General features: G+C 43.1%; 1 protein-coding gene across 11 annotated transcripts in view; it reads right to left on the minus strand.

The window, feature by feature from the left end:
- Positions 1 to 20,310, minus strand: part of LOC117430678 (neurofibromin) — a 70,267-nt gene extending 49,957 nt beyond the window's left edge. For 5 of the 11 annotated variants that reach the window (XM_059000900.1, XM_059000897.1, XM_059000896.1 and 2 more), the window contains exons 1-20: positions 20,173 to 20,310; positions 14,977 to 15,120; positions 14,027 to 14,110; positions 12,430 to 12,620; positions 10,675 to 10,781; positions 9,840 to 9,907; positions 9,438 to 9,513; positions 8,828 to 8,985; positions 8,538 to 8,711; positions 8,057 to 8,185; positions 7,516 to 7,590; positions 7,101 to 7,232; positions 5,067 to 5,195; positions 4,387 to 4,500; positions 3,639 to 3,718; positions 3,393 to 3,516; positions 2,765 to 3,011; positions 2,222 to 2,295; positions 1,593 to 1,676; positions 407 to 847 (exon numbers count right to left, since the gene is read on the minus strand). In XM_059000900.1, coding sequence (XP_058856883.1) covers positions 407 to 847; positions 1,593 to 1,676; positions 2,222 to 2,295; positions 2,765 to 3,011; positions 3,393 to 3,516; positions 3,639 to 3,718; positions 4,387 to 4,500; positions 5,067 to 5,195; positions 7,101 to 7,232; positions 7,516 to 7,590; positions 8,057 to 8,185; positions 8,538 to 8,711; positions 8,828 to 8,985; positions 9,438 to 9,513; positions 9,840 to 9,907; positions 10,675 to 10,781; positions 12,430 to 12,620; positions 14,027 to 14,110; positions 14,977 to 15,120; positions 20,173 to 20,295 — 2,754 coding nt within the window. In that variant the 5' untranslated portion in view covers positions 20,296 to 20,310. Of the gene's footprint in view, positions 1 to 406; positions 848 to 1,592; positions 1,677 to 2,221; positions 2,296 to 2,764; positions 3,012 to 3,392; positions 3,517 to 3,638; positions 3,719 to 4,386; positions 4,501 to 5,066; positions 5,196 to 7,100; positions 7,233 to 7,515; positions 7,591 to 8,056; positions 8,186 to 8,537; positions 8,712 to 8,827; positions 8,986 to 9,437; positions 9,514 to 9,839; positions 9,908 to 10,674; positions 10,782 to 12,429; positions 12,621 to 14,026; positions 14,111 to 14,976; positions 15,121 to 19,873 lie in introns of all 11 variants that reach the window. The other 6 variants (XM_059000895.1, XM_059000899.1, XM_034903181.2 and 3 more) reach the window with 6 other exon arrangements.
- Positions 20,311 to 24,352: the final 4,042 nt, after the last annotated feature.

Consider the following 24,352-nt stretch of genomic DNA (forward strand, 5'->3'; position numbering starts at 1 on the left):
GACGAGAAAACAGGGGAGTGACGGCATGTTTATCTTTGCAAAAGAAACGTGCATGGATATCTTATTTAGAAAACTGGAGCGTAAACCTTGAGAAAACGCATTGCAAACTGCCAACCTAGAACTACTATACTCTGAGTTCATCTTTACATATGACGTGTTTCCTTCAGCCTGAAAGAGGCCCATTAAAATCAGACATGCTTTCGTTAGTTTCATTGAGGGGTTGTCTTGCGCATTACAGCAGTTCCCCGTTAAAGATTTTTTTTAATAAATTTCAAATGATATAAAAAGCGACAGGGTTTAATACTGGCCCCCTACCGATATAATACATCAAATAATTTATCGAGGGCTGTAAAACAGTGGCGCACACACACACACACAAAGAGAGAGAGACAGGAGTCACACCTACCGGCCCTTGCGCATCAAAGAAGCGGCTGATGCTGTTCTTCAGCTTGTTGAACAGCATGGGGTAGAGCGCTGGGCTCAGCTCCAGCCCCACTAGGTCTTTGATACTGGTCCTGATCTGCAGGCCCACTTTCTCCAGGTTGCACACCATGAGGGAGAGCAGGCGGTCCAGAAACTTGCTGAGGGGCGTCTCCGTGCTGCCCTCAGTGGAGATCATGGAGATCATGGAGCCTTTGCGTTCATTGACAGGGCCCATGGGAGGGCTGTAAGTGGCTGGCCCGGGGTTGCTGCGGTGCTGAAGGCACACGCCCCCGAGGGCGCACAGGAATCCCGTCATGTTGAGCCATTCCTGCAAGGAGTCCGTGTCAGACAAGTCTATAGAGCCACCCCCACTTACATGTGACATTCGCCGCTTAACAATTGTCTTATGGAGACTTTCTGTAACCTAAACGTGGACATAATTTGTTTTTACTTGACCTTCATAAAGATAATAATAGTTAATAACAATAATAATGATGATTTGTTTTTTTTTTTTGGAAATGCAGAATACACTACTACAGATTGTACAGGGTGTATATTAAGTCACAGGACAGACGGCACTGTTAGCTGCTATTTGTCAAGCTGGGGAGGGAGTACTGTGTGTTCAGGAGGTACTGCAGCAGAATTATATTCGTAGATTCTGTGCAATGAGTTGCCGGTGCCCTGTGATTTCACATACACCCGCTATGCACAGAAACAAACGCACAAATGGATTGATGGATGAATCACAGACTGGTGATTTACAGTAAATACAGTTTAAAATACAACGAAGGCTAGTTATTTAACACAGGAGAGATTTACTTTAACATCAGTCTTGGTAAATATAAAAAACAAAACACCAGTCTTCTAAATAAGTAACAAAACTCTGGAATAAGTCTGTTAAGAAGGACAGGTACAAAACTATTGGTTCAGGATTTTTCACAATAAAACACTGAACTATGACATTTATTTCAGTTTAACTGAGGGTACACCTTGCCAAAAACGAAAAGTAAATGGTATTTTAAAAGTAGAAGGGCCTTATAATGTAAATACTAGTGCATGTGTGATTATTAAAACTACTGGATTTAAAAACATATATCTGGATAACTCTTCTTTAACTGTTCACAAAGCAAGACGACAAAACTGAGAAATAAACAAGGAAGTGTTCTTACCTGTCCGTCCTCAATTCTAGTTTTTGGATAGTTAAGAATTAATTTGGTGGCCTGGTCCCATTTTGCATATGTATCTTCCCAAGCCTGAAAGATTAATAACAAACAGATTAAATAACAATCTCAGTGTAAGGTTTATGAATTAAGATATACACGGAATTAACTACTTTGTTACGCTAGAAGGATGAGACCAGACCATGTCTGCCATTTATTAGTTCCAAATACCTACGTTTCATTCTACATGGAATGTTATTGTTCTGATCCAATACATGCCACTAGTATTAACAGAGAGAGGCAATGGATCAGATTCCCTGAACCTCTGGAGAGCCAGCCTCAGATGCCACACCGACGTTGCACAATGACTCTGGAGGTACTGGGAGCTTCTCTATGTGTGTATGTCTCTGTGCCTGGTATTTCTGTTCTTCTTTTCCCATACACTCTAGCACAGGCTTTGTCACTTCAATCATTCTAAACCCAAGTCAACCTAGCAGCTCAGTTTATGCCAGTCACCTCCAGCAAACTGGTATAACATTAGGAAGCCCGTTTTCTTCCACATGATTACCGACATATTCTTACACTCTACATCAGGACTCATTCTGCATGGTTTCATTTAAGATTGTAAATGTCCAGACCTCAGTATTTCCTGCAGTGGGGTGCTCTATTCTCCTGAGCAGTGCCATGACTCTCTTCTGCAAAGCTGCCCGACCTGCAGGCAAAACAAACTGTGTGAGACTGAGAGAGAGAGAGAGACTCCTCTCAAGAGTACCGCTTTTCCATTCAGGTAAGGTCTTTGAATCCAAGCAAAGGAGACAAAATACCAGTGGTCTGCAAAAGCTTGTACAGAATAACAGTTGTGGGAAGAGCATGTGTGTGTGTGTGATTATTGCACGACATCTTTTTGATACGGTCCTTTATAAATTCTGTCACATGGTCATTTCAGCCAGCGAATGCAGTGTATACTGAATATTCGATTACAGCGCTACGGAGTCCTGATTGCATGCACTACTTGCAAGCGCACAGGATAAGCAACACAGGGCTCCTGATGCAAAGGGAATCCAAACTTATTCCAATGCATAATGCACACTTGCTTATTCTGAATGATACCGTTATTTCACATTACAGTAGTGAAGAACATCATCACCACCACAGCAGACTGTCCCATTGTTACGACTTGCCTGTTGACATCATGTTGCTGACTGATGCAAACTCTATGAAGGTGTTGTAATTGGGGAGGATGTTTTGGACAGACACTTCATCCACCCCACACCTGATATCCGCCTCTTCACAGAGGTGCCTGAAACAGGACATGGCCACCAGGACGGCCTCAATGTCCGGGCTCCACAGGAACGCGTAGAGAGACACCTCCAGTTTGGTCTGAGCCTGGCGACAGATAGGGATCCCACTGCCCAGGGTAGCGTTTTCCTGGGAAACACAGCCGGGGAAATGCATCAGTCCTCTAGCACTCAGCAAACAAAAAAAATGAAGTTTGGGGGATTGTTTTAAAATAAATAAAAACTCGAATTGTCTGTGACGTTTCCTGTACTGTTATTTCCGATTCGTCATGGTATGCGTCAAAATCGCTGCTGACATCATCAGATTCTTAGGAAGTTGTTTCTTTCCAATATAATTACTGCTTTCACATCCTCAAAAGAGGAATTATAGTCAAATCCCATTTGATTATTTTTTACATTTTTTTTTATTTGTAATTTGTTACATTACAATAACACATTGACAACAAGCAAAGACTTGCAAGCCCGGGACTTTATTAAAACTCAATGCCTAGCGAATGAGACACTCTCCTACCTTGTTCTTGAGCAGAAACGCATTCCTACAGATCAGTATCTCTCTCAGCCACTTCAGAATCTCTGTGCTGTTCAACATCTGGTGACCGATTAGTTTCTTGCAGATAAAAAAGAGAACCTGGGAGCTGTGGAGAGGAAGATCACAACAGGTAAAACAGGGTGTTTTATACCAGGCAGGGATGGAAATAAGACTCCTAAGATTCAAATGCAAAGTTTTAATTAGGAAAACAAAAAACCAGATTCATACCTTATATCCCAAAAGGTTTCTATTGGTGCATCTGGATTCCACAGTTCAATGTTTTCTGGTTGATGCAGAACCAATAAAGCCTAAAACACAAGGAGAATTTTAAAAGAAGCTACTGTACTGTAGCAAACACACTTGGGTGTGGGCTGTTCTTTGCAAATTCACCTTCCAAGCAGAGATGGGAATAAGACTCCCATTGCACAGCACTTTCACCCGTTCCAATGTTTAGGTAACAAGCTCAGGTGTGTCTTATTAAACTCATAGTGAAACCAGGAATGTATCACACTCCTTTGCAATTCCGACCCTGTAGTGCAGTGGTTTTCAACCCCGGTCCTCGGGGACCCCCTGTGTCTTCTGGTTTTCATTCCAACTGAGTTCTCAATTACTCATCTAAACAATTAAATGAACTAATACTTAGCTTAATTAAGCCTTTTTTAATTGCTTAAACAGTTGAAGATGTCAACTTAACTATCAAATGTTATAAATAACCTGAAATATGCAGCTTTTTTGGAGCCGAGAACAATTAGTTCAATGAAGGGTTCAGAGAAGTAATTGAGAGCTCAGCTGGAATGAAAACCAGCACACAGGGGTTCCCCGAGGAACGGGGTTGAAAACCACTGCTGTAGTGGAATGACGCTGTAAACAGACACAAAGGGATTAGATTGGAGTGTAAACAAGGAGCTCGATTGTGTCACACTGCCCTAGACGCTGCTGAACCCTGATCACAGCCCTGTATATAAAGCTCACTTGCCTCCATTGCTTCCTGGGCAACCTCAGACATGTTGGGCAAGGGGACCAGCTGTACCAGCCCTGTGATTAACTCTGCAGTGCTGCTCTGGATTTCATGGCCTGGCTTTCCGGGATTCTGCAGAGAAGACGAGACACGTGGACGTGGTTCACCTTCCAGTATATTCAATTTCAATGTATTTCATTTATATTAGCACCTTTCAGACCACGGTATCTCAAAGCGCTTTTCATGTCGGTTTTAAACAGAAAGAAGTATGCAATATTCCTCGCTGTAGCATGACATAGGATTACTGACAAACCCCAGCAAAATCATTGTTTACATGGCGTGTCCACTACACGTGACACAAACGTGGATCAATAATGTAGTGAAAAACAAACTGGATATTCAAGTCCCTTTTTCTGTTGTAAGAGCTGTAACCATGCCCATCATACAGGATGCAAAGCAACGAGGGATGGATCTATTCTCAGATTATACTGTGTATGTTCACAGCTCTCCCGATATTAAACAGCATTTCATCTTTGCGTGACACAGGCATCCCCCTGGTGGCGAGAATCTGCACTACACTGTATCTGCCTCTGAAAGCGAGTAACTTCTGGTGAAGAAACACAGATGTTTTCACATGTTTTGCACATGTTGAAGTTTAGAGACAAAATGAACAATACATCTTTGCATACAATACTTACGTGCAGCAGCAGTTTTGGGTCTGCATGGATTAATTTCACAACGGCCAACAGCAAATACTTATAACTCTTGGTATCCAAATCTGTCGTTTTTTCTTTAAATTTAAGGCTGGTAATTTTAAATGTGAGACTCTGGGTGAAGGAAACAAACAAAGACAATAGAAAATGATTAAGAAAAGCAGGTATGTAAAATGAATTGCTACTGTCGACTAATCATTGTGCTCTCCTATTTAAAAGGGCTAAATACATTTAAAAATAAGACAGCAGACAACACAATACCGATCTTCTAAAGATACACCGTTATAAAGCCACAGGGTATACTCCAAACACATTGCTGTTTCATGATAAAATCAGGGGGTATCATGAAACAGACAAGCCAGGGAAACCAAGTGCTTCTTCGCCCCGATGGGAGGTAAAACGCCCCAGTTTGGTTCCTTACGGAGCACACATTGAAACAACTATTAAAGCGACCTCACCACGGAATTAAAAGGCTGTTAAGATGCCTATGGTTTTGTACTTACAAGGACATGATCCATTACAGGGAAAGGGATTTGACAACAGAAACACACAGCGTTACTGAGGACTGAGGGGGGCACCGACAAAGACAGGCCTGACTGACATCACACCATCAATCCCCAGCCTTCTGATTCAGAGACAGCGACTAAAATAACCCAACCACATTCACACTGCCCACGTGTTTTAAATAAAACGTTATACTAAAAGGTTTTGTACCATTTTAAAAGGCGGAAGCAAGCGAGCTACAGATTCAAGAAGTAATCGAATGACACAAAGGGGCGTGACGACTGTAACTAGGCACAGAAAAGCCAAGTGTCCGGTCTCTCTTTTCTGCGGTAGTTACGATGGATCATACTTACAGCGACAGAAGCCCACTGCCATGCAAAACAGTGACTGCTTGGCATCTGATCATGTGAGCGACAGCAGCCAATAACAGAAAACAAAAAAAATAAAGCAAAGAAAAGACAAGAGCACCAGCGATCAATGTGAGAGTAGCCAGGCACAGACCCTGCTCCTATCCACACAGGGGACTTTACAGAAACACGCTACACAGCCACGAATGAGACACAGAGAGAGAGAGAGGATAGGGAACAGACGACTGAACTAGAATCCTGCCTTCTTTATTGCTGCAGTGTAGTTTGTACTGTGTCTGGCTTTCTACTTGGTGGAAGGTTGTCTTGTTTTAATGTTGGGTTGTTTGTTGGGATATTAGGAAGTTTAAAGTTAAGGTCAGGATTTATATTTAAAAATCCAAAAGGGGAACTCTATATTTATCTGTAGTGGATCCGAACTTTAGCTTTATTTTTAGAATGATTTTTTACTGCAGATTATGTATTCTCTGATGACAAAATGTGGATCCCGCATTTTCATTAAGCAAGGGTGCCTGTCCTTATGTCATTAAAAAAAGTACAATGAGCTTAAAAAAAATAAATAAATAAATAAATAAATAAATAAATAAATAAATAAATAAAACACGCTGACAGTCCTGCAAAATACTGTGCTGCAGCTACTGTACCAGAACACTGTTTCATACACTCAAGACAGTGATACAAATTGTACTTTTTACAATATGTACATCTGCTTGCAACACTTCTATTAAAATAACCAGTCATAACTACTGTATGAGCTGGTTGGGCTTAAAATAATCTTCTACCTGGAATATTACATGGGAAACTGCCCACCCCTCAAGTAGTAACTAAGACCTGTGATTAAAGCTCGTTATTCTTCTAACAAGATCAAGGAATCCTTATGCATTCAGAATGCATAAATGGGAAGCCTATTTCATTCCCAGGAAGGATGCGCTGACCAGTGTGTAACTAACCTCTAGAAGGGGGCTCCACCAACACTAATCACACAGAAACGCGCCTGCGGTGGTGGTCCGCTCGGATGAGGACGCAACGCTGCAAAGCTCCCGTTTCTTCAAAAGCAGAAAGGTTGTGACGTGGTGTGAGAGAGCAGAGAGGGGCAGGAGCACACCGATACGAAGCAGGGGAATGAAGGGGGGCTTGCAGACACACTTACCGGCGTCATGCGTAAGGGAGCGTGTGCACTGAAGCCTTGCATCACTCGGCTCAGAGTCTCCGAGAACATGCCCCGCAGCTCCCCCGAGTAGCAGTACACCGCGTCGATCTTGGGCCACCAATCCAGAGCCGACTGAGCCATGGAAAACAGAAAGAAAAAGAGAGAGCACTTATATATTCAGCGTGCAGGAACTGGAAGCCTTTTTCATACTGCTAACCACTTTTTATATTACCTGCATGTGTCTTACTGCTCTGAAATGACTTGATGAACAAAACACTGCAAATGCATGCATTAAGTCAGCTTCTGATTGCGCACATAATGCAAGAATGAGGCTCTGTACTTAACCTTGCTGTGGTACCAAATCAAAGTTACAGTACTTCACTTCAAAAGGATTGTAGCTTCGATGTGCACTTACATTGGTAATGATTCTGTGGAGAGAGTTCACCAGCACAAAATGGAAGGTGGGCGGGGAGGATGGTGCCAAACAGACCTGGGAAAAGAAAGAGAGGCAACGACAATGCAAACAGGCAAGGCACTTACAGTTGTATTCATAAAGCATTAGTATGCCAGGTATAGCACTGCAGTTTCACACATTTACTGGCACGATAATGCTTTCTCAATTTTCATCTTTACGTATGCAGAAATTGGAGAGATACAAACAAACAAACAAAAAAAAGACATCCTTGATCTTGAATTGCTTTGTGGTGGTTTGCTGCTTGAATTGATACTTCTCCAGCTAAAAATAAAAACAAATTGGGCCACATGTCTTCTTTGAAACTACAGTGCATTTGAAAGACTAATTAAATGACATGCAAACTAGGAACAGTTAACGGAGGTTTAGCTGTTTATTTACCAAGCTTACACAGAAAAAACACAATCCATCCTTTATACTCTTACAGCCCTGGAACAAAAGCTAAGAGTCCCCCAGCCCTGTCCTGTGTTAACTGGCAGCTCACCTTGAAATGCTGGTTGTTGTGCGGGTTTATTCGGAAGCAGGACACGAAGCAGTCAATCATGAGGTCCATGTCCGCACTCTGACTGCCGGTTCCTCTGGAGAACGTCTTGCCGGGGTTGAAGAGTAAAGCCTGAATCAAATCCCACAGAGAGACAGCATGAAGAAACCAGGCAAACACCCCCTTCCCCGAACACACTCAAAACACATGCTGCAGTGACAAGTGCAGCTCACTGTAGTCTGCACAGAATGCAAGGCAAGCATTTCAAACTGGAGTTCTTTCCTATAGGGCAGGGGTGTCCAATCACAGTCCTGGGGGGCCATTCCACTCCAGGTTTAGCAGGTAAATTGATATAATTACAGTAACTACTTCAGGCTCTGGATGGAGTTTTAAGTGGTTCCATTAAAGAATTTAGAACAGGGGTGGAACAAAGCCCAGGAGCCAGCTTTGGCCGCCCCCGATGTTGGCGAGCCCAGTCCCTTACCTTGAGGTCTACAACCATGGACTGCACCAGGAGGAAGATGACGGAGTTGTCCTCCCAGTTGATGTAGGTGGAGGCCTTGCAGAGTTTCACACAGGCGATGGCAGCGCTCTCCGTCAGCTGCTTACTGACGCCATGCCCCGCCAGGGCTTTCCGCAAGTTGTCCAAAAACAGTTTCTGCAGTAAAAAAAAAAAATAACCCTTCAATGGAAGCAGGTCTGGTCCCGTTGCCAGAGGAGAGTGTGAGTGTGCCTGGGGCGTTGGAGGGATCCATGCAGCCTGCCTGTGCTCACCTTGTTCACCTTGCTGTCCTCCACCACCTCCTTGGAGATCTCCTGGATGATCACGGGGCAGAGGATGAGCAGGATGATCTGCAGGGGCCACACGGCCGCTTTCCGCTTCGCACTCTCCGCAAAACTGTCCACCAGGTCGAAGAGCTTCTCCGCGCAGTCTGGAGAGGGGCGTGTCAACAGAGCGTTTCAAACAAGACTGAACTACAGCATTTACACACTACTCACTCAATTACTACTGGAAATGACACCGGACTGCAACATTTACACAGTCAATTACTATTTAAGCTTTACTTATTTATTGATGCAATTTTCTGACCACTTTGAAAGTACTTTGCCTTGGTATTGGAGCATGAATATAACAATAAATCAGCTCACAGTAAAAACTTCAATGGAAGTCTCATTTCCTTCCATGCATCACCTAGATTCCCACCTGTGCCAAGGAACCCCCAAACCAATCTACATCACAAGTGGATGAGCAGATCTCAACACACAGCTGACAGTGCAAGGGTGGCGTCCGGGCAGGCGGCACCACTACCCTCCTGTTTTATTAAGCAGTGTTCTAGGTTGGGCTAGGAGGCTGTGATCTGAAGTCTGCACTTCATTCTTTTACCTGCCATGTCAGTCTGAGGTCGCTGATACAGCATCGTAAACTCATCCGGATAGTTTTCCACCCAGTTCCAAAACGCCTGAAATGAATTGATGAAGAACTGAATAGAGTAACAGAAACAAATAAAACGTACCCCCTTCCATAGTCAATGCCATTATCTGGACAAAACTGGATACCAAACAGACCTCACCAAACCTGACCCACAATAACATTAGAACATAATCTGTACTAGTCTCTTACCATAAACCTCTCTCTGATTTTAACCAAAAAAAAAAAAAGCTTGTTGAAACGCTTGTTGCTGAATTTCTTTTGGCATTTCTAAAAGACCTCAAAACTGTATAAGAAACTAACAGAGGGCTGAGCAGAGCGCCACTCTCGTGAGGAACGAGGAGAAGACGCACAAACCTTTTCGAGGCTGTTGATTACACCCAGCTGGGCCGGCTTCTTCAGGGCTTTAAATTTAAACACGGTCTCTGGAGAAAAGAAAGAAAGAAAGATGACACACACGTCAGGCTGTTTCGAAGGAGTGCATTTCCTTCCCCTCGTCTGTCTGGTTTGAGAGACTCGGGAGGTCACGTAGGTCTTTTAAGCCTTACTGTAAAACACCCAGCAAGCGACAAACTGCAAGGATGGGGTGCGGCTGTCCTTTCATTATGTCTGGAATCAAAATTACAAAATGCACTGCTCCAGTACAGAGTACCATCTGAAAGATCTCCCCCTCCAGCTAAAAAACAGCAAGACTTTCATGAGCAATGATTTACCCCAAACATCCCACTGCTCAGACTAGTCTTTTAGTTTACATCTGTCTGTAAAAACATATAAGGTTTATATTTTTAATAATAAAATAACTGTCGTATTTGAATCCACTAGATCATCTGAACAGACCCCAATATGCTTTAGTCACGTGCCAAGAACTGGATTTAACAACTTTGTACAATTAACACTATAGAGCAGATTGCTGTTTTTTGCAAGTTGTTTGCTGTTGAAAAAAAAATTGTATTCATGATAATTTGTTAAAGTTACACAGCCCAATGTTGTGAAAATGAGGATCCCGGTATCCAGGTGCAAACGGAGTTCAGCCAAAAAAAACTATCAACAGCAGAGCAGTGAAACATCCTGTCCTGCCAGAGACAGGCATCCTTCATTGACACCGTTAATATGCAAATCGTACATCGGCCAGACAGCTGGGGAACACATTCATATGAACGCAGATCAGTGTGGGGAGGGAGGGTGGGGGTACCTTGCAGAAGCCTTTTGAGTTTGGCACAGTCCACGTTGATGTACTGCATGAGCTCAATATCGTGGATGTCCACATTGTCTTCCAGGCACACCGTAAGCTCCTGCAACCTAAAAAACAAAGAGGAAAGAAGTGACTCTGGTCTGCAGTCAAAGAAACGAACTGCAGCACCCAAGAGAACAGGATACAGGCGTGGAAGCCAGACTCCCATTGCACAGCAGTTTGATCCATTCCTGGTTTTATTAGGAGTTTAAAAAGACACACCTGAGCTTGTTACCTGTACACTGTGGCTCATCAAGCTATGCAATAGTCTTATTTCCACCTCTGCAATAGATACCACAGACACATATTGCACATGATCAGCTGCACAGCCTCTGACATGCTTAACTGACTGCTGCAATGCATTGTATATTGGCATTTAAATCTGCCTGCAGAGTATCCAGAAATCAGTCAGAAGTGTACCTTGCAGAGGACAGACGACCACAGGGAACATGGTTAAATTCTGTATGTCCTCAGTTATATTTCATTAGTTCCCACCCTAATTTAATTACAAGTTACCACTTTAGTTTTTTGCATCCAGACGCGTATGGGTACAAAAAAAGTTCCTAAGACCCATAAAACCATACAGTGTTCACTATATATATATATATATATATATATATATATATATATATATATATATATATATATATATATATATATATATATATATATATATGGTTTCGCATCACCCTATAGAATTAACTAATTTTGCTTCATAAAGTCAAAAAAACATGCTGAATTCTAAAATTCTAGGTGATGCTAAACTTTTTGCCATAGCTCTATATTTAAAACAAAAAAAAAACACATTTCCCATGAGCAGACATTTCTGCTCATAATTCATAAACCTGAATGGCTAATGACTATATCAGATGTACCCCCCCACCCCCACCCCCACACATCTAAAACATGGCCACTTCCCTTTTCCAAATGTACAAACTTGATGCGTGCTCAACATGAACAGTACTGGGAGCCTGACACACAAAGCAGCCCTTGATTCAGCTACAACAGGGAGCCAGCCGGTCCTGTGTGAGGGGAGTGAGCGAGTCCCCACTGCTGGCTCCGATACGCCAACAATCTCCTGGCTGCATCGGAGGAGCGGCAGTGCGCTCCAAAAGGAAACGGGGGGGGGGTCAAACAGCCAGCAATGCAAGCTGCAGGCATTCTGACTCCCCCTTAGGAGTTAAAGTGACACAGTGAGAATCATTAACCCCTTCCCTGCCCTGGCACTGCACTTTCCTACTATAGAAGGAAGACAAACTTAATCCACAGGTTTTGCAAACAGTGCAAAGCCCACTACCTCTTCCCGTCTAGACATTTTGATTACATTTTTGCAAACCTTGCAACAAGTCACTTGGGTGCAGGACAGATAGGAGCAATCAGATTCTGAGCCTGTGACTCGTTTTACAATCCTGCCACCCCTGATTCTTAAAGAGGCTTGAATAAGCTTACTGATTAATAAGCATGCAAGTTACTAAACAATATACTTCAGGTAGAATGGGATCGAAGCGGACTGGAGCCGTTATTATAATTATATTTTTTTCAGATACAGTAAAAGTTGTCAAGAGAAAAGCGAACCTTGTGATGTCACAATGCAAACCTCTTCCCATGGATTACCCTTCCCACACACACAAACACACACACACACACTCAGATACATGCTGCAGTTAGGGTTAGGGTGAAATGAAAAGGCACACAGAGAGGGGAGTGCTTTCTCACCGGGTGGAGATCCTGCTGAAGACAGCATTGAAGTTATTACAGCTGAGAGAGAAGAGGACCCCAGAGGCCGAGTTCCGGAGCTCCGCGGCGTGCTGGTTCCCTTCCCGGTACGTGTGGATGAAGTGGCAGATCTCTGGCAGCAGCTGCTTCACCAGCATGGTCTCGTCCAGCCTCATGCAGTCCTTGGGTTGCTGGAATCCAGGAGCAAAGGAAAAGTTACTCCGAGAATAAAATAACACACAACAAAATCATCATGCTTAGCGTTACTGTATGCCATAATACCGAAAGAAACATTTTAAAACATTTTGTCTTTCGGAAAGTCTTGTATGACGATTTATAAACAACAGACCATAGGAAATAAACAGCATAACAGAACATCTTGTTTGTTTTCAGTTAACAAGGAGGCAGTCATGAGGGACAGGAACACACACTGTTGGGCTAACAAGACAAGTTTATAAAAGCGAGACTGACAGGATGTGGTTACAACGCTGGCTTGGCCCAGACTTGACCACAGAGGCTTCAAGCACTCTCTTGCATGCTGTTCATGGCACTAGATATTGAAACACTATTGCTTTTAACCTTTTCTTAGATGCATGGATTTTAACAGTACTTTTGTAATCAAGCGCGCTATGCATCATTAACCAACAATTGAAAAAAAAAAAAACTACCTAAGGTCAATGGTTTACAAGCTTAACCAATGTGCACCAAAAATGAGAGAGATCCAAGCTACCCCTCTGAGCTGCGAGTCACTCCTGCAGCTTGTGATTGTGGAGACAAAGGCTGTCACTTTCACTGAGACAATGGTGACTCTTCCGCAAAAAATTATAGACAACTACATGACGACAGAATGTAAACCGTGTGCAGTTCAGCAATGCTGCACAAGGGCTTCAAGGTCAGTATTACTGCGTGCGGCATGTGAGCGCCTTACTGCTGAACTGCATCAGCAGCTGTAAACTATCTGAAAGTCTGCATTAATGGAAAATCTGTTGAGGAAGTTTAGAGGAATCCCATTGGAGGCTCTGAAAAGGCAAACTGGAGGCAAGGAAATGCCTGCAAAAGTAATCCTCTGTAACTGGTAGCATCGCTTTACTCTTTGCACTATAAAACAGAAGTGATTTACTGTGCTTGTTAACTGGGATACAGGCAGCAAGATACCACCAGCAGAGGGCAAGTGCACTGTAACTGATGAGATCACAGTTTCAATGCCATGCAACTGCACTCATATCCACAAGACCTACTCCTCGTAACCAATCGCATTTCATTTAATAAAAAAAAAAAACTTGTGTGGTTTTAATATTAATGCGCTTAGCCAGTGATACAGTCTTTCCTTTTCAACGCAGATAAGGCTCCTGTTGCATAGCAGTTTCATCCATTCCAGGTTTTACTATGAGCTTTATTACCCACAGCATACAGGTAACAAGCTCAGGTGTCTTATTAAACTCATAGCGAAACCAGGAGTGCATCAAAACTGCTATGCAACAGGAGTCTTAGTTCCATTCCTGTACTAGTCTCTCTGATAAAAGTACTGCATGTACATGACCTGTTACTGCAGTAGAGTTTATGAGGGTCCTCATAAAGAAAGTCAGCAAGCACTCACCCCTGCCAGACATTTCTCCAGTGTGTCCAGTATAATGAGCTGGGACAGGTACAAGTTCTTCTCTGCTGCTTCCCCAAATATCCGCTGAAACAAAACAACACAACATTGGAATACGTACTCTTCTATCACTACAGCAAGTGCAGTCTGAGCCTTTGTGTGTGCGACACATTCCCCTGTCGTGAACTCTATCCGCACCAGGTAACGTAACCCTGGGATGACTAATGAACAGTTTCAGTGTCTTACACTGGAACAGGAATAACAGGCATCGTCATGCAGGAACCCCAATGGTGGGGGGGACTTAAAACGGGAACTATCTAAAAGTGCAGTGCTGGTTTCTGTCTCCACCAGGACCTTCAGACTTTTAAAAAAAATCTCCACTGTTTCCACTGCACCCCAGACAGGTACTCTACAGAAATGACTCTGTGTAAATCAGACTGCAATTCCAACCAAAAACAAAACCTGGTTACAACAAAACTCTAAACTCCTCCATTAGAACCCAGATAGGGAATCATTATCATCGCTATCCTTATTTCCATTCTCATTTTCTCAAAACAGCAGCGTCTTCAAGAAGCGGGTGTAACCCTGCAGCCTCAGTAACTGCACCTCCACCTCCTGTCTGTCTGCTCCTGATCAAGCCTGCTTCTGATTCAGCACAGAGCAGCGCTGACTAAAACCACGTGGGAGGACCGGTCCCCCCCACCACCGCCAATGTAGACTCATACATCTATTCTCATGACCAGTCTCAAACAAATGACAGCTTTCAGAATGTGCTTTCGGTATGACAAAGCTCTGACAAAGGGCAGAGAACTCCTGTACTGGAATGCAGCGAACAATCCTGGGACTGAACAGGCAGGGCCAGCTGAGAGCTGAGTACAGGGATCCTTACATCGAGGAACACAGAGAACAGCAGCAACGTGTTGCGTGCAGGGCGCTCTTAAGCATGTACTTACCATGTTGTTCACATTTTTCAAGATGTTAGTGAGGCCGCTTATGACGAGGGAAAACTTATACTTGGAGATGTTGATGAGGCATTCCTTGTTGTGTTCTGTGCTGACTCTGGTGTGGGTAGTCTGCTGTCCTGCTTTGATTGGAAGCTAGGAAACAAAAAAACACAACTGTTAGGGTGTGAAATGTACAGCTAGTTTCACAGACCCTGTTTGGTCCAAGATCAGTGCTAATCGAGGTCTGTGAAGCTCTACAGGTATAACGCCCCATACCATTCTACAAATCGTTTTTGCCTAAGGAAGTGGAAGAAACCGCCAGGTTTTTCTTTTCATTTAACTTGAAGATATGATTTATTGATCTCATATGGTCTGTCCTTCCCTTCCCTGGGCAAACAACTGAACACCTGGAAAAAGTGTGATAAACAAGACTATGACACAGGCGGGCAGAATGGTACCAGGAAGCAAACAAAGAGAAGCATTTCATTTAAAACTAAAGCCATGCAAGTAACTGCAGACTCGCTACAAGCCTGTACTGATAGCAATCTGTACCTCAAGAAAAAGGGCCTGGGCTCGTCTCTACTTATATGTTTAGGACCCAACTTTTTAACAAACTTTGTTTTATGCCCTTAGACGCTTTCATTCAGTTTCCACAATGCACTTCATGTTGGGAAACCATCCATAAATCAGACTTCTAAACTTTTACACAAGCCAAAACGTTGGTCTGCTGGACTCGAGTTTCTTGTGATTTCATTACAATCACGTGCTTGATTTCGGGTCAGTCCGGATTAGCGAGAGTCTTCTGTATAAGGCATGTTTAGTGCGGTTCTAAAACCCGTCTCACTGCTGCGATGGCCGCAAAAACACTGAGGCGGTAAGAGAGGGAGCTGGGGGTTCCACTTCCACAGCTCTTCAATATTAATATGAAATGGAAATTGAAGTCTCAAGACCGGTCCACAGTGAGGCGTGCGAGCCGAGGGGACCCTAGTGCACACTGGGAAGCCTGCTGATGTCCATTTTAATGCCCAGCAGATCAACAGTGGGCGCATTGTCTCGAGTCACGCTCGTGAATTCCAGAAAGGTCACGGACCAATCTTTTCCCTGATGTGCACTTTGACAGATCCAGTGGTCCTATATTTGCACATCACCAAATTACTTAAAATGTTTGTTTTTATTATGAAAAAAAAAAATGTTACAAGGCAACTGCACATTACTTTTCTAGCAGTATTGTAATGCAGAAGGGTATGGAAGTTTTAATACAATATATACCAATGCATGCACAAGGTATGGAAATAAGCCTCCTATTGCATAGCAGTCTCACTTTGAGCTTGATAAGCCATACTGTACAGGTAACAAGCTCAGGTGTGTCTTATTAAACTCATAGTAAGAACAGGAATGGATCAAACTGCTATGCAATGGGAGTCTTATTTCCATCCCTGAACCAGGAGAACCTGTCTGCATGGGTTGCAATATGTCTAACAGTAGTGGCAAACTTTTAAACGTCACCTTTACAAGCTGGCTGACTGTCAGTCTAGAGCTACAGTAAAGTGTGTTTAACAAAAGTTTTAGAGAAATAAACAATTAATCCCTAGTGTAACCCATTCCAGCAGTGTGCAGAGCTTGGCTTGCCAGCACAGCCAATCCTCTTTTGTGACCTCTGCAGCCACCCAAGCAGGCTCAATAATAAGCAGGATTGAATCTCTATTACATTTTCATCAAAGTATAATGAGCTGCACCCTCCCGCTAATCCTGTGTACAATCACTGCTCTGCACAGCGTGAAACTGCACACTGCTCCGCGAAAGTAACTCAAGAAAGCAGCAGCACGTCCTCTCGGGAGCCAGAACTACAGCCGTGCCCTGGACTTCAATACGACAGCACGACTTGGAAGGAAACGGGGTTAGAGTAATGCAGCAAAGCAACGATTCACAATCCTAGGTCAATAAAAAAAATACTGTTGATGCGAATCAGTCAATTTCATCATTTAAATAGAAGATTTTTTTTATTTTTTTTTTTAAAACCCAGCAAGTTTGCCAGTGCGGTAAGCGGGAGATCATTTCAATCACATTCATTTAATGCTGAATATGAACACACTGATAGACCACAGAACCCCCCCCCCCCCCCCCCCAAAAGAACAGAAGGTCAATGGAGGTGTGTTGTGTTGTATTGCAGTGCTGCATTTGGTTTTCAAAATGCTTCTCTCTTCTTTTTTTTTTGCTTTTCTGAGCTGCAACAGATCTTGAAGACATTATCCATAACCTCCCTGGGCTGCAAGCACTGCAGCTGCAGGAGCGTGACACAGTAGACAGAGAAAATGTTTAACGTGACCATTCCCCCGACCCACAGTCTCAGTAACAACACGTAGCACTTCCAAAAGAAAAAGGAGCTCTCTGTCCAGAAGAATGAAAGAGCAGGGGGTTGCGTAAGCGTGGCCCAACATGCTGGAGGAACTCAACAGCACTGGATGGAAGGCAGGTGGATTCTCCCCCATGACAGAGCTGTCACAGGTCATTCTTCTGTTTTCTCTGAACTCCTCAGCACAGTGCAGCCTTCCCCAAGTCATACCCAGTACAAGCTATCGCTCCTACCAGGCAGTGCACACCCACAATCTGCTGTGTCTTCCAGTGCACGTGCAGTAACAGTCAATACTGCGTGGTGAGCGTTCGCTGCAAGACTAAAGACATGCATCACTAATTGACATGCCAGTTTGTTTGTCTTATCTAAAACTAGAGGGCCGCGGAATCAGCCAAACTGCTGATGTTATTCGGAGGGGTTTATAGGATCTTGCATGGGTGTCTGGTTTCACAGACCCTGTATAGCATTAATCTTAGTTTCATCTTCAGGTAAATAAAAAGGTTAGGGCTAATGGATGTCTGTGAAAACACACAGTAGTCTTGTAAATAAAATACCTAGGCTACTTTGTTCCTTCCTGTGCAAGTCAAGTCACAGTCTAAAAATACAATCTTCTAGTGGCAAGAACCCCCCACGCTGCAATGCCCAACTCTGACCTGCGCTTTACAGCAGGGTCTGGAACATTGAGCCAAATCTGACTCTTGATTTGTAAAAAAAACAAACAGCACAATAGTATGAAATCTTATTTATTTCACTATATTTAATTCAATTACAACAATATGACACTTCCTATTCACCAAACAACAAATGAGAAGCATACACTTTGTATTCCTCAAGAGGGTTGGAAATAAGATTCCTGTTGCATAGCAGTCTGATCCATGCCTGGTTTTACTAGGAGCTGGCTAAGACACATCTGAGCTACCTACACACTGTGGCTAACCAAGCTTGCAGTAAAGCATAGAATTGGTGGAGCTGCTATTTCCATCCCTGATCAAGTTAAACTATTTAAGGCAATATAAAGATTTCAAACTGTATGTGCATACTGTGGCACGCCTCTGTAAGCAGCGCATACTAGTGCAAAAAAGATAGGAGAAGAAATCAAACAGACTCCCTCGGAATGACTACACAGGACGTACGTGGAAGGTCAGTTCCCAATTCAGGAGACGCGATTCACAATAATTAAATAAAACTGGTACTGACCGATTTCAACAGGTAAGTGCGCTGCACCGCGGTGTTACTGTAAAGGTCCTCTACGCATGAAGCAGTCAACAACACCAATGCACACATTAACGTGTTTGTATGCAAACATCAACGCAGAAAACTACTTACCGATATATCGGGAACTACTGTATGTCAAAGCAAAGATCCGTGCAGTGTTGTATGCACGTGTGCATTAGATTGTAAACTGCATTGCTCGTTCATATATACCACTGTAACATTACTGGTACAAAAACGTATACATACACACATAAAGAAAGAAAGGCATCGCCTCGCCTATATGTTGCATTGGTTGTGTGCAGTCTGTGTGACATGCATGACGTTAGTAAAGCTCTTTCCTCTTCCCCTGTACTGAAACCCCCTCGTTTTCTTGTCTCTGATCCATTTGCTAAACGGAATCCCGGTTTCAACGCGATGTATGTATACCGGCGTCGTGTCGTTTTATTTCTCTTCCAATGCAATCATAATATAATGCAACGGCTTGCAGCATCCAAATGGTCGCCTGACTGACTGCTGTACTATATCCGTACACCACAAAACAGAGGAACCCTTCAAACAGAATTAAACAATGCGTTACATTAAAACCGGCGTCCGATCATTAACCAAACACTCGCACCATTTATTACACTGCATTCTACAGAAGGGTGGGGGGTCGAGAGAGAGAGAGAGAGAGAGAGAGAGAGAGAGAGAGTCGGGTACTTAGTACATTAGAAAATGGATGCGATTACATTATTAAAACCCCAAATCCCACCTCGTAAAATAACCCAACCTAGTGCTAATATGTAGCGGCTGTGTTTATCACAGGCGCGTTGGCACAACGGGGACTGTTCGCAGCAAGAAAATAATAACCCATGCGGATCAGATGGTTATTATATTTGATAAAGCCTGAGGCGAGCCATCCACTGTTGTTTGTGTTTGTTTTTGTTATCCCTCGAACAAGACAGCAAATGCCAATCTGTTTTGCAATGTGTGTGTGTGTTTATATTATATTACATACGGAAGAAAAACAGCTGCACACAATGACATTGTATTGGTATTATTTTTTATTTTTCTCAAATCGGATGCATAACACAAGCGTTTTTTCTCCCTTGCTCTGTCTGTTTTTATGATATTGAATTCCTAGTGTGGTGCTGCGTACGATCTCCCTTTCTCTCAGTCTTTTTCGATCGCTCTATCAATGCATGTTCTATATAATAATAATATGCAATACGAAGCTGATGTTTTCATCGTCCCCACAGCCCCTTTCCTAACCCCCTCCTGCACCCCGACTCCCGGCCACTCCAGCCCTGCCCCCCCCGGTCCCCTAACGCTCCCCTCATCCGAGTCCGCTTTGCTTACCTGCTCGTCGAATCGGCTGATCACGGCCTGAACCCATTCCACGGGTTTATGCGCCGCCATGGCCGGCCGAAGAGAGCCGGGGTGGGTTTACTGCGACTCCCAAACAGAAGAGGTTCTTTTTTTTTTTTTAGTTATTTTTTCCCTACAGTTTATTCTTCACTCTTTAATCCTTATCGGAAGCCGCTGTTGGAAACTGGACGGGGGTGGGGGTAGGGGAGGGCTGGTTATTATTATGATGGTTATTATTATGATTAGTATTTTATTTTTTTCAGACCCCACAATGCCGCCATGATACCAACCGGAAGTTTGATTCCTCCTTTCCAGTGAAGCTCGAATGAGAGCGAGCGGCAGAGCAGCAGAGAGCGAGCGCCGAGGGGCCGCCAGTGCGCCTGCGCGGCTCGGGGGTTCGAGGCTTGTTCCATTAATGAAACCAGCGCGGGCGAAAGAAGTCCTTCACAGACTAGCAGTGATGTCATTCTTCTTACAGAGCTATGACATTTTCAATGGGTGGGGTTTACGGATAGGGTTTAGAACTGCACAAGCGGCAGCTAGTACGTTCTTTTTGGCTGTTTAGATATTGCAATGATGTCATTACAAATCGAGGCAGCATTTTTCTATGTGGAGCATATATATAATAATAATATATATAATAATAATAATAATGCATGTAATGCAAAAATCAAAGAATATATATATATATATATATGCTTTGTTTTTTGCATTACATCATTACATGCATTATTAATATTATTATTATTATTATTATTATTATTATTATTATTATTATTATTATTATTATTATTATTGATGGTACTGTCGATGTCATTGCGGAGGCAGGCTTTTTCAATGTGTGTGCGAGAGAGCGTGTGGTGGGGCTGGGTATTTTTTTCCTGTCCAGAATGGTGCTATCCTAATGTTGTGTACGAGACAAGATGAGTCTTTTCGCTGTCCTATCGCGGCCCCTCCCCCTTAGCTGGGATAAGAACAGACAAACAAACTGGGAAGGGTTTTTTTTTTTGGGGGGGGGGGGGGGGGGGGCGGTGATGTCATTTATGAATGAAACCGAGCCACTGAGAAAAGGCTGAAAAAAAAATACTGTAAAGAAGATTCTAATTTCCTGCAACCTAAATAATATAGGCTACGGATAACACAATGCCGTTAAAGATGAAAACAGGATACCGAGTGTGGCGAGAGGAGCCTACATCAACAGACTGCCTCTGAGAATCTGCAGCACAGGCAATGCGAATCTGCGTGTATTTATTTGACGGCTTATGAAACAATTGTCCGTTCTGCACGTCGTGTCTATGCATAAAGACTCACTGTAGGTCCCCATGCATTTCTTATTACGCACCCTCCCATCACATGATTCAATAAACACATCAGAACAATTCTATAGGGACCTCTGGATGAAACACTGTAGTCCAGAAACCAGACATACAACCAATACTTCCTGGATCTCTTTATTTTTTACTGTCGCTAGCGAAGCCCCTTTATCTGTTACCAACACTGAGAATGAAATGCATTTCCTGTGCAACAGGTATGAGTCCACTGCTCTGACACCACCGAAAGGAAGTTTCGTGTATCAGGTGGGGCTCTAATACCTGTTGCACACGTGTGGCAGTAATGTAACCCGGACTGGACTAAAGTGAAAAGGCAGAGGCTAGTTTCCGTCAGAGGAAAGGTGTCATTGAAAGCCCCTAGGTGGACCAGAGCGTTGGTTTGATTACGTTTTAGGGGGCATGTTTTATAGAACGTAACTCGGCGGTGTCACAGCTGTCCCTCGGTTGAAACCACACCCTCGTCCCGCCATAAGTCCCTTCGTCTTATGGGAATTAGACTAACCAAACTGAAAATTAACGACCGAAAAATTAGGGGCTTGAGAGAGAAAACAGTTAAGGGGATGAAAGCACACCAAATGACTCTTGGAAACAGGAGTCAAATTGACTGTTAGGTGCACAGAATCACAATTTTGATAGTTCCGCACACCGTGACGGGTGAAAAGCCGGTGTATTGATTACTGAAACACGCACATACCGTATATTAACCGACTTATAAATTATAATGAACAGGGGAAGTGCATCCGTGCTTAATGCACAGACCCATAACTTAACCATTCATATATACATCTGGTTTGCAATTGTGCTAGTTATTGATCATTACTTCAATACAGGCACCACTCTGACTTAGTTCACACACTCCCTGTGCAATTTCTACCAGCACAGGCTTTTACAATTCACATACACTAAACCTCATTGCAACGGACAGCTGCAGCTTGCTCGCTTTGCTGGTGCAAGGGTGCCCCTAGCGGTGAACGGTGAAAGGTGCTCCTCATTGAGAAGGTGGGCTTGTGTATTTGTGCTGTCATCACAAGACCGTTCATGGCAAAGCACTGATTCCAGCCTTTCCCTTTGGGGAGCCTGAAGAAAAACGTGAATGGAGGAAATCCATGGAATTTAATGTGGGAGAGAACAGGCGGTGAAGCACGCGGCAGAACCGCCATTGAAAAAAAATATATAAGTGGAACATCTATTAACGGAGCTGTGAAAATGATAATGCCGTCATGAAAAAGCAAAGAATGATTCTTTTTGTATTTATTTGTTGTTATAATATCTATATTTCTTAAATATCATTTTGGCAGAACACGAAAGGGATGGTGCATATTTTGTTTATACTTCGTTTTATTTTCTATAATAACGTTATTTAATTTATTGAAGTATTTTTTTTTAATTAATAAATAATGCAATAAACGGCCAACACACACAGAAAAAAAAACGATTAAAGGCAAGAAAGACAATAAAACAAGACCAAACCATAACTGTATATGTACTTAACCATGAGAAATGTATATGTGTGTTAAACACAATTAAAAATGTAGATATACATGGGCTTAATCCAGTTCAATTTAATGAACTTGAATTGGTACAGCTTTATTTAAAGGAACATTATACTGTGCATAGTTTACCTTGGTTTGCCATGTTTATTAACGCACTTTACTGTACCTCACTGGTCTTTACAGTCCCTGCCTGTGCTTTACAGTGCTTTCAGCATGCTCTTATACACGTTGCTGTGATTTTACCGTGATAAACTTTCACAAGGGAACCACTCTCTCCAGAATTGTAAGATTCGGTTGTCTCAACCTAGCTCTCGTTCTTCTCAGTCCTCATCTTCTTTGATGTACACTGTGAAAGGCAGCAGTTAGATGTGAGGCCACCAGATGTCGCCACAAACCACAACAACCGATTGGACAAAACCCACAGTACGCGTAACCCCTTTACGCATGAATTATTGAAAAACAGCTGACAAAATAGTTTTGGACACATAATTCTCATTGCAAATGCGTTCCATAGTTTTCCCATTGCTTGATGTGGTCTACCACTGGCATCCATATAAAGAACATACGTGTTTTATTTCCGTCCCCATATGAGGTCTCCATGTATGAAAAGGGTTAGTGACAGCAATTGCATTTAGCCAGTGGTTCCGTGGTATTTAGGTTACACAATCAACTGCAAACACACACTAGTAAACGTATGCAACAGTATTGCAAAGTGCGACAGACACACACACACACACACACACACACACACGTATACTGTATTTTGAAATGTAGATGCTGTAGCATCTGAATAATGTCAAGGTAGTGCTTCGCTGTTCTTGTCCGGGGGGCATTGACCTTTCGTACAGGCATTGGGTATGACATTGAGTACATGTACAGCTATAGCTGAAAGTTCACTGGGGGTCAGCATTCACATCAAAGCTCAAAGCAGTATAAATGCGGTGTCTACAGTATTTCAGGTTTAACCAAAGCGGGAAAAAGTAAATACGAAACGAAGGAAGGGAGGCTGTGTGGTCCAGTGGTTAAAGAAATGGGCTTGTAACCAGGAGGTCCCCGGTTCAAATCCACCTCAGCCACTGACTCATTGTGTGACCCTGAGCAAGTCACTTAACCTCCTTGTGCTCCGTCTTTGGGGTGAGACGTAGTTAAGTGACTCTGCAGCTGATGCATAGTTCACACACCCTAGTCGTCGCCTTGGATAAAGGCGTCTGCTAAATAAACAAATAATAATAATAATAAGCAAAGTGGACGCTTATTGGACGGCTTAATAAACAAAACACAGAGCATGTGACGCTTCATCCATTCAACCTCTTCTCCACAGATAAGGTCATTACCGTACCATCGCAAAAAATAGGCGCACTCACTAGTGACTCATAGGCGAGTACGTTGAACTGATTTGAGATTTAAATTATCAAACGACACCAGAATACATTTTTCCAGTTATAGCTAAAATACTACACCAAAGTCTCCAAGGTCAGTTTTACACACCTTCAATTTAATCTATTTTACTCCAATGAAACAATCGACCGCGTATAAGAATGGGCCTATGTGTGTGGTTATACGGTAGTCGGTCTCTATGGAAGCAGTAGTGACGTATTTTTCTACCACGCCCATCTCGACGTCTGGTTAAAGCATCCAGTCAGCAG

The sequence above is a fragment of the Acipenser ruthenus genome, chromosome 26 (genome assembly GCF_902713425.1).
Source record: "Acipenser ruthenus chromosome 26, fAciRut3.2 maternal haplotype, whole genome shotgun sequence".
NCBI lineage: Eukaryota > Metazoa > Chordata > Actinopteri > Acipenseriformes > Acipenseridae > Acipenser > Acipenser ruthenus.